The sequence below is a fragment of the Misgurnus anguillicaudatus genome, chromosome 12 (assembly GCF_027580225.2).
Source record: "Misgurnus anguillicaudatus chromosome 12, ASM2758022v2, whole genome shotgun sequence".
NCBI lineage: Eukaryota > Metazoa > Chordata > Actinopteri > Cypriniformes > Cobitidae > Misgurnus > Misgurnus anguillicaudatus.
In genome coordinates this window covers 116,131-127,025 of record NC_073348.2, presented here as the reverse complement: position 1 = coordinate 127,025, position 10,895 = coordinate 116,131, and the positions used below count along the sequence as shown (strand labels likewise).

The 10,895-nt window shown below is 37.3% G+C and overlaps 1 protein-coding gene across 1 annotated transcript; it reads left to right on the top strand.

The window, feature by feature from the left end:
* Window positions 1-4,492: 4,492 nt before the first annotated feature.
* LOC129452540 (uncharacterized) lies at window positions 4,493-8,242 on the top strand. Its single transcript, XM_055216483.2, has one exon. It carries the CDS (start codon window positions 5,258-5,260, stop codon window positions 6,872-6,874), a length of 1,617 nt encoding a protein of 538 aa, XP_055072458.2. The 5' UTR covers window positions 4,493-5,257; the 3' UTR covers window positions 6,875-8,242.
* The last annotated feature ends 2,653 nt before the right edge of the window (window positions 8,243-10,895 follow it).

Genomic DNA, 10,895 nt, shown 5'->3' with positions numbered 1-10,895 from the left:
AACCTCTGACCTTTGCTTTTCTCATCCAGATAATGTAATTTCTTGGTGCTTGTTGCATTCTGAACATGTTTAGCTTTACTAATGTCATGTAATATTAAAGTTTACAGTCTGTGACTCATGTTTGGATTGTTTTAATGCAACAGGTAGGCCTTGCAAGGTGACTTTAACCTCTGACCTTTGCTTTTCTCATCCAGATAATGTAATGTCTTGGTGCTTGTTGCATTATGAACATGTTTAGCTTCACTAATGTCATGTAACATTAAAGTTTACAGCCTGTGACTCATCTTTGGATTGTTTTAATGCAACAGGTAGGCCTTGCAAGATGACTTTAACCTCTGACCTTTGCTTTTCTCATCCAGATACTGTAATGTCTTGGTGCTTGTTGCATTCTGAACATGTTTAGCTTTACTAATGTCATGTAACATTAAAGTTTACAGCTTGTGACTCATGTTTGGATAGCAAGGCCTACCTATTGCATTTAAACAATGTGACTTTAACCTCTGACCTTTGCTTTTCTCATCCAGATACTGTAATATCTTGGCGCTTGTTGCATTCTGAACATGTTTAGCTTTACTAATGTCATGTAACATTAAAGTTTACAGCTTGTGACTCATGTTTGGATAGCAAGGCCTACCTATTGCATTTAAACAATGTGACTTTAACCTCTGACCTTTGCTTTTCTCATCCAGATACTGTAATATCTTGGCGCTTGTTGCATTCTGAACATGTTTAGCTTTACTAATGTCATGTAACATTAAAGTTTACAGCCTCTGACTCTTGTTTGGATAGCAAGACCTACCTATTGCATTTAAACAATGTGACTTTAACCTCTGACCTTTGCTTTTCTCATCCAGATAATGTAATGTCTTGGTGCTTGTTGCATTATGAACATGTTTAGCTTCACTAATGTCATGTAACATTAAAGTTTACAGCCTGTGACTCATCTTTGGATTGTTTTAATGCAACAGGTAGGCCTTGCAAGATGACTTTAACCTCTGACCTTTGCTTTTCTCATCCAGATACTGTAATGTCTTGGTGCTTGTTGCATTCTGAACATGTTTAGCTTTACTAATGTCATGTAACATTAAAGTTTACAGCTTGTGACTTATGTTTGGATAGCAAGACCTACCTATTGCATTTAAACAATGTGACTTTAACCTCTGACCTTTGCTTTTCTCATCCAGATACTGTAATATCTTGGCGCTTGTTGCATTCTGAACATGTTTAGCTTTACTAATGTCATGTAATATTAAAGTTTACAGCTTGTGACTCATGTTTGGATAGCAAGACCTACCAATTGCATTTAAACAATGTGACTTTAACCTCTGACCTTTGCTTTTCTCTTCCAGATACTGTAATATCTTTGTGCTTGTTGCATTCTGAACATGTTTAGCTTTACTAATGTCATGTAACAATAAAGTTTACAGCCTGTGACTCTTGTTTGGATAGCAAGACCTACCTATTGCATTTAAACAATGTGACTTTAACCTCTGACCTATGCTTTTCTCTTCCAGATACTGTAATATCTTTGTGCTTGTTGCATTCTGAACATGTTTATCTTTACTAATGTCATGTAACATTAAAGTTTACAGCCTCTGACTCTTGTTTGGATAGCAAGGCCTACCTATTGCATTTAAACAATGTGACTTTAACCTCTGACCTTTGCTTTTCTCATCCAGATACTGTAATATCTTGACGCTTGTTGCATTCTGAACATGTTTAGCTTTACTAGTGTCATGTAACATTAAAATTTACAGCCTGTGATTCTTGTTTGGATAGCAAGGCCTACCTATTGTATTTAAAAATGTGACTTTAACCTCTGACCTTTGCTTTTCTCATCCAGATACTGTAATATCTTGACGCTTGTTGCATTCTGAACATGTTTATCTTTACTAATGTCATGTAACATTAAAGTTTACAGCCTGTGACTCATGTTTGGATTGTTTTAATGCAACAGGTAGGCCTTGCAAGGTGACTTTAACCTCTGACCTTTGCTTTTCTCATCCAGATACTGTAATATCTTGGTGCTTGTTGCATTCTGAACATGTTTAGCTTCACTAATGTCATGTAACATTAAAGTTTACAGCCTGTGACTCATGTTTGGATTGTTTTAATGCAACAGGTAGGCCTTGCAAGGTGACTTTAACCTCTGACCTTTGCTTTTCTCATCCAGATACTGTAATATCTTGGTGCTTGTTGCATTCTGAACATGTTAAGCTTCACTAATGTCATGTAACATTAAAGTTTACAGCCTGTGACTCATGTTTGGATTGTTTTAATGCAACAGGTAGGCCTTGCAAGGTGACTTTAACCTCTGACCTTTGCTTTTCTCATCCAGATACTGTAATATCTTGGTGCTTGTTGCATTCTGAACATGTTTAGCTTTACTAATGTCATGTAACATTAAAGTTTACAGCCTGTGACTCATGTTTGGATAGCAAGACCTACCTATTGCATTGAAACAATGTGATTTTAACCTCTGACCTTTGCTTTTCTTATCTAGATACTGTAATATCTTGGTGCTTGTTGCATTTTGAACATGTTTAGCTTTACTAATTTCATGTAACATTAAAGTTTACAGCCTCTGACTCTTGTTTGGATAGCAAGGCCTACCTATTGCATTGAAACAATGTGACTTTAACCTTTGACATATGCTTTTCTCATCCAGATACTGTAATATCTTTGTGCTTGTTGCATTCTGAACATGTTTAGCTTTACTAATGTCATGTAACATTAAAGTTTACAGCCTCTGATTCTTGTTTGGATAGCAAGACCTACCTATTGCATTTAAACAATGTGACTTTAACCTCTGACCTTTGCTTTTCTCATCCACATACTGTAATATCTTGGTGCTTGTTGCATTATGCATATGTTTAGCTTTACTAATGTCATGTAACATTAAAGTTTACAGCCTGTGACTCATGTTTGGATAGCAAGACCTACCTATTGCATTGAAACAATGTGACTTTAACCTCTGACCTTTGCTTTTCTCATCCAGATACTGTAATATCTTTGTGCTTGTTGCATTCTGAACATGTTTAGCTTTACTAATGTCATGTAACATTAAAGTTTACAGCCTCTGACTCTTGTTTGGATAGCAAGGCCTACCTATTGCATTGAAACAATGTGACTTTAACCTTTGACATATGCTTTTGAAGGTTTTTGTGTATTACTTTCATGTGTAATCAATGTCTGATGTGTAACATTGCAACTGTGCCCTGATGTAATGAACATATATGTAGGCAGTGAAGGTGTGAACCAAATGGCCTATAGAAACTGATCAGTTTGAATAACAAAGAATAACCATTCCTCAGTGTAGACTGCTCGATAGACCAATCTCCTGTAGGAGGTCCTAACAGGTTTCTATTGTTTGTAGGCCTTTTGTTATCATGTATAAATTTCTGTCCGACAGACAGAACTTTGGGTTAAGAATGTAGAAGGTTTACACGACAACATCGCTCCTGAAGAACTATGCTACATAAGAACCTTCATTAAATCTCTTTTCCCCACGTGCACTTGGTCCTGCTTATTATTTTACGTATTAGATGCAGTCTAATGCGTTGGCGAGCCAAAAAAGACTGAGCAGCCAAATTCAAGAAAATCTAACAATTTGGCGAGCCAGCCAGGAGAGACAGATAAGAAGAGCACTCATCACTGCAACAAGACGAGAACTGAAGAATTTTGAAGATTCTAGTTTCTGAAGATTACTGAAGACAAATCGACTATGTTTGTGGACTTTGTTTGTGGAAGCAACTACCTTGATGACTTTGTCTTAAAAATTTTCATTTGGTGAGTGAAACTTATCAGCTCTCTTAAAGAACTACATAAGAAATTAAGCAGACCAATGTTCATAGTGTAGCATTGTTAATCATTTCAGACTTGGTCCTTTCTCTAAATGTCTGTAGGAATTGTTAAGGAACAATTTAGTCCGTTCATCTAGAGATTGTAGAAGTAGAAGCTTGGTCCTTTCTCTAAATGTTTGTAGGAATTGTTTAGAAACAATTTAGTCCGTTCATATAGAGATTGTAGAAGTAGAAGCTTGGTCCTTTTTCTAAATGTCTGTAGGAATTGTTAAAGAACAATTTAGTCTGTTCATCTAGAGATTGTAGAAGTAGAAGCTTGGCCCTTTCTCTAAATGTCTGTAGGAATTGTTTAGAAACAATTTAGTCCGTTCATATAGAGATTGTAGAAGTAGAAGCTTGGCCCTTTCTCTAAATGTCTGTAGGAATTGTTTAGAAACAATTTAGTCCGTTCATATAGAGATTGTAGAAGTAGAAGCTTGGTCCTTTTTCTAAATGTCTGTAGGAATTGTTAAGAAACAATTTAGTCCGTTCATCTAGAGATTGTAGAAGTAGAAGCTTGGTCCTTTCTCTAAATGTTTGTAGGAATTGTTTAGAAACAATTTAGTCCGTTCATATAGAGATTGTAGAAGTAGAAGCTTGGTCCTTTTTCTAAATGTCTGTAGGAATTGTTAAAGAACAATTTAGTCTGTTCATCTAGAGATTGTAGAAGTAGAAGCTTGGCCCTTTCTCTAAATGTCTGTAGGAATTGTTTAGAAACAATTTAGTCCGTTCATCTAGAGATTGTAGAAGTAGAAGCTTGGCCCTTTCTCTAAATGTCTGTAGGAATTGTTTAGAAACAATTTAGTCCGTTCATATAGAGATTGTAGAAGTAGAAGCTTGGTCCTTTTTCTAAATGTCTGTAGGAATTGTTAAAGAACAATTTAGTCCATTCATCCAGAAACTGTAGAAGTCACAGAAATAGTTTGGGACTGATATTGCTGCAAGATTTTAGGATTCTTGACTGGGTGCTAATCAGTAGCCACTATTTGGTTAGATTCTAACAAGGTTAGAAAAAGATGGTCTTGAACCAAAATTATGGAACTTTAAGTCAATTTGCCTTCCATTGAAAGATATGGAAAGTTCTGAGTGACAAATAGAAACTAAGAACTGTAATTGAGCATTCTGAAGTAGGATTCAGAAAGAATTTGAGAGTTTGAACTGTGAAGTCTAATGTTTATTGGTGTGCAAACAGTAGACACATTTTATTATGGTTCTCTTGCTTTCTTAATTGTAGTATTAAGAACTAAACAATAAGATAGCACAAATGAATTATTGTTATTAAGAGTACATTTAATGTATGTTTGACTGGGTTTGTCTGTATACTCTAAATGGTCAGTCTGAATAAGCACCTTTAACAGATCTAACACCTTTTGTTTTGTTTTCACACCTCTGAGGGCACTTCTGTTGTACTGGCCATGGCTGAGTCTATGAAAAACAATGGTTGTGGATCTAACCTGAGACCCACTACAGAACGGCATGGAACAGAACCTCCAAATGTAACCATTGATCAGATGATGGAAAATCTGAATGCATATTTGGACAAAAGACTGGAGATAAGGACATGCCATGATGACATCTGTAGGAAATACAGTATCAAGCACTCAGAGAGTGGACAATGGGCTTTGCCAGACATCAAAAGGGCTTATGGAAAGATACAGCGCTTAAGGACAAACACCAGGAAAGATGGTTGGTCTGTGATTTTGCTCAAACAAATTCAACAGCACCTGCAGAAGTGTGAGATGGACAAACCACAATGTGAGATTGAAGCCGAGAAGGCTAAGGTTCGAGCATTAGCTGAACAACTGGAAAATGAAAAGAAAGATAAAGAACGTCTGTTAAACCAGATTGAGAAGTTGCTGAATTTGATTAGCAAACAAATTGAATCAAAAGACTGTTTTATAACACAGGCATCAACTAAAGAAACTAGCAGCTGCAACAAGCAAGTAACTGAACAACAAGTTACTGAAAATCAACAACGAATGGCTCTGCTGAGAGAGCTACCACATCATCACTGTGAAAGCGGTGATTCAGATAGAGAGGCTAAATCACCTATTCACACATATGTCCCAAAGAGCAGATCTACGGTCAGACTTGCTCCTGTTATTGTCAAAAACAAAAGGACTGAAATTGAAGTTGACAATGAGGAGGAGTATGAGAACAATGGAGAGAGACGAACTCGCACTGTGACAAAAATGGTGAAGAAATATGTTCCACATAGAACATACCAGCCAGCAACACCTGAGCAGATTGACAAATGGTCAAGGGAACTGCCCGATGTATACAAGCATCCACGGAAGGTTTGGCAAGTTCTACAAAGACTGCACAAAATCTACACACTACATCCATTAGATGGAGTAGTCATTCTCAATGTCAATTTGAGGGACAGTGACCAAAACAAGCTAACTGAAAGTGTCAGCATCAAAGTTGGTGAGTCTCAAGAGAACATTGAAGCTGGATGGGAAGCCGTAAAGACATTCTTATTTGAATTAAAACCTGCAGAGATTAATTGGGGTAAAATTACATCTTGCATGCAGAAGACAGGGGAAAGTGTCACAGAGTTTGAAGATCGCTTCAAACAAACCTGGCTAGAACATGCTGGTTTGAATGACAGTGAGGATTGTGACAAGGACACTGGTATGCCTTTAAAAACTGCATTTGTAAATGGACTGAAACCAGAGATCTCTAAAGCTCTGAAAATTCGTTATGATGACTGGGACAGCATTGGGGTTGCTTTTAATCAGCTGGTTGAATGGTCAACAAAGATTGAAAGAACACAAGATGTCCAGCTGAGAGCCTTACAAACAAAATCTGTGAAGAGCAACAAGAGAGTGGAACATCATAAACACCCAAGTGCAAACACCAAACATGGAAGATGCAGGTATTGCAACAAGGAAGGACACTGGATTCGAGATTGCAGCCTGAAATTAAGAGATCAAAATGTTAATGAGGACCATCTGGATAGAAGATTTCAGCAGCTGACAGTAGAACAAAAACAGACTCTACTAAACGCTGTTGAGTGGCAGCGAAACTAGAGACCCCTCTCTACAGCACCAGCTAGTGGCATTTCATCCAAGACCTGATGGAGTTTTTAAAACAGAAGCATACAGAGAAAACTCAACAATAGAAGCAAAAGGTGATGTCCTAGCAGATGATGCTGTTAGTCAAGCCGTGAAGGAGAGGGGTACACAAGCGGCATTAAGGAATCTCAAACAAGAAAGACACTTGACTTTAGACATTAAGCAAGTTGAAGATGACTTCTCCAGAGAAAAAATTTTGTGGATGAAAGGTTCAGCAAAACAGAGGGATGACAAGCAAGACAGCAATGATGCCCATAAGAAACCTGGATTAAGCCCTTTAAAAAATGTCACAGGCAGGCCCATGCCCTTATCCAGAACAGAAGACATGACTATAGCTTATATGAATGGCAGCCAAGTCCAGAATGACTCTGAACGACTCAGCCTGGCAGTACAGAATCCTGAAGAGCAAGTTCTAAATGTGTGCCATTGCGAGTTAATTAGTCTGCCTAGAGATGAGGGATAGATGGCAGTAGTGTTTATTAGAGTCCATATATTGCGGGACTAGAGTTTTTAGGCTCTAGCATGTCGTCTGAGGATGAAGAGGTAAACATACCACCACTGGTAAACACTGTAGTGTCCTGCCAACATTAAATAGGGACAGTTTTAGGTAAAAGTTGTTTGTGAATAATCTGTTTTCTTTGGCAAGATACGTTTCCCTTTTCTCTTGTGTGTGATTGCAGGTGTTCCGGTGTTTCAGTGTTCCTGAGAATAAGCAAAGACCTCTGATGTTTGGCACCTTCACCATATTGCACCAACCACCAAGCAGAAACCTGGGAAGATCCACAGAGCACATCCACGTCCGCCATTTCCACATTACTCTAACTTGCAAATAACCTGCAGGACTCAGCAGAGTACAAAAAGACCAAAACGCAACCACATCCGTCAAGTCCACATGATTACAACTTTTAAATGAAAGTTTAAAAAGGACTCATGCATTTTCACAAAGAAATGCATCCATTTTTGCATTGAAACCTTTTTCAGTGATCACAAGCAAGAACCTGTATACTGCATGTGTACATGATTGACAAAATATTTTATTTTATTTTTGTGTGATCAAAATATGATCAAATGGGGGATTGAAGGATTTTGTGTATATTTCTTTCATGTGTAATCAATCTCTGATGTGTAACATTGCAACTGTGCCCTGATGTAATGAACATATATGTCGGCAGTGAAGGTGTGAACCAAATGGCCTATAGAAACTGATCAGTGTGAATAACAAAGAATAACCATTCCTCAGTGTAGACTGCTCGATAGACCAATCTCCTGTAGGAGGTCCTAACAGGTTTCTATTGTTTGTAGGCCTTTTGTTATCATGTATAAAGTTCTGTTCGACAGACAGAACTTTGGGTTAAGAATGTAGAAGGTTTACATGACAACATCGCTCCTGAAGAACTATGCTACATAAGAACCTTCATTAAATCTCTTTTCCCCACGTGCACTTGGTCCTGCTTATTATTTTACGTATTAGATGCAGTCTAATGCGTTGGCGAGCCAAAAAAGACTGAGCAGCCAAATTCAAGAAAATCTAACACTTTTCTCATCCAGATACTGTAATATCTTTGTGCTTGTTGCATTCTGAACATGTTTAGCTTTACTAATGTCATGTAACATTAAAGTTTACAGCCTCTGATTCTTGTTTGGATAGCAAGACCTACCTATTGCATTTAAACAATGTGACTTTAACCTCTGACCTTTGCTTTTCTCATCCACAAACTGTAATATCTTGGTGCTTGTTTTATTCTGAACATGTTTAGCTTTACTAATGTTATGTAACATTAAAGTTTACAGCCTGTGACTCATGTTTGGATTGTTTTAATGCAACAGGTAGGCCTTGCAAGGTGACTTTAACCTCTGACCTTTGCTTTTCTCATCCAGATAATGTAATATCTTGGTGCTTGTTGCATTCTGAACATGTTTAGCTTTACTAATGTCATGTAATATTAAACTTTACAGCTTGTGACTCATGTTTGGATAGCAAGGCCTACCTATTGCATTGAAACAATGTGACTTTAACCTCTGACCTTTGCTTTTCTCATCCAGATACTGTAATATCTTGGCGCTTGTTGCATTCTGAACATGTTTAGCTTTACTAATGTCATGTAACATTAAAGTTTACAGCCTGTGACTCATGTTTGGATAGCAAGGCCTACCTATTGCATTGAAACAATGTGACTTTAACCTCTGACCTTTGCTTTTCTCATCCAGATACTGTAATATCTTGGCGCTTGTTGCATTCTGAACCTGTTTAGCTTCACTAATGTCATGTAACATTAAAGTTTACAGCCTTTGTCTCATGTTTGGATAGCAAGACCTACCTATTGCATTGAAACAATGTGACTTTAACCTTTGACCTTTGCTTTTCTCATCCACATACTGTAATATCTTGGTGCTTGTTGAATTATGCAGATGTTTAGCTTTACTAATGTCATGTAACATTAAAGTTTACAGCCTGTGACTCATCTTTGGATTGTTTTAATACAACAGGTAGGCCTTGCAATGTAACTTTAACCTCTGACCTTTGCTTTTCTCATCCAGATACTGTAATATCTTGGCGCTTGTTGCATTCTGAACATGTTTAGCTTTACTAATGTCATGTAACATTAAAGTTTACAGCCTGTGACTCATGTTTGGATTGTTTTAATACAACAGGTAGGCCTTGCAATGTAACTTTAACCTCTGACCTTTGCTTTTGTAAGACGCCACCCAATTGGCCCAACGTCGAAGTCCAATGCGGTGGTGAAGGTATCACGTGTTCTTTCCTTCCGTAGCGCTTCTAGAAGAATAATTCCATTTGTTTACTTTATTTCTTTGACCTCTGTGGTTAAATTATAATCTGACTCCAATTTATATGTAAGAATGTAGTGTATTATTCCAATTATCTGTTGATCATAATTTAGATATTGATTATTTATAAATTCCCATAGTCTTAGTTATTCGTTCATTAGGGACCCGGTATCGCACAGAGTATACGCCGGCCGTTGCGTATATCTCACGGACACAAAATTGTCAGTCTGATCTTAGTCAGAGGTTGCCGGGAAAACTAATATTTCTATGTCTGGACGCTCCATGCTTGCTCCGATCATAAAAATAGTTACTTTAGTTTAGCTCTCATGCAACTTGCTAAGGCAGGTGATAGACATAAATCTGAGAGTTTTAATGAATGTGCCCCATGCTCCATTCGAACATCAAAACCCCAGTGTGTACATATCCTGACAGGATAATCTTGCGGTAATACCAGACTCCTTCTAATATACTAGTCATAATAATTTCTGAAAGAATTAAAATAAATCAATACAATTTCCGAAGAATTAAAATGAATCAATTATAACAATTTATTATACCAGGCAGGTTCCAGCTTAAGAATATCATACAGAATATGATTCAATTCCAATTAAAATGATCAACAGTTGCAACAGTTACAAAGTCATACCTGGCAATATACACTCTGGCTACAGAGTACTTCTATCATTAATATAATACACCCAAATGGTGTAAGAAGACTCTTGTTAAAGATTTCTTCCATGATGTTTTAATACACACAGAGTGTGGGAGCTCCTGGTTACAGGATGCCTCCATAAGGTTTGAATTCACACAACGTGTGGGAGCTTCTGAGTACAGAATGGCTCCCAGAGCATTTTGCCAGGCCACCTTTTATACACAGCTTGAGACAAAGACATAAAAACCCAGTTTGACCTGTACCAAGTGATACCAAAGCACACCTGGTCAAAATCCAGTTTGACCTGTGCCAAGTGATACTAAAGAGCACCTGGTCAAGCTAGCCAGAAGTATCTGGCAAAACCCCATCTCTACAAGAAATGCATATTTTATCCTAAGTTCTAAAACCTTGATCCATCTTATCTTAGACTTATAGAAATTAGACCTTTTTACTCATCGCACCATGACCTTTAAAATGAAACCAAACATGAATATAAAATTGCAATCTCAGAACAACATATATACATCATATATTTCA

Bases quoted from the DNA above. Each gene is read 5' to 3' on its own strand.
- LOC129452540 (XM_055216483.2), top strand. From the start codon at position 5,258: ATGGCTGAGTCTATGAAAAACAATGGTTGTGGATCTAACCTGAGACCC.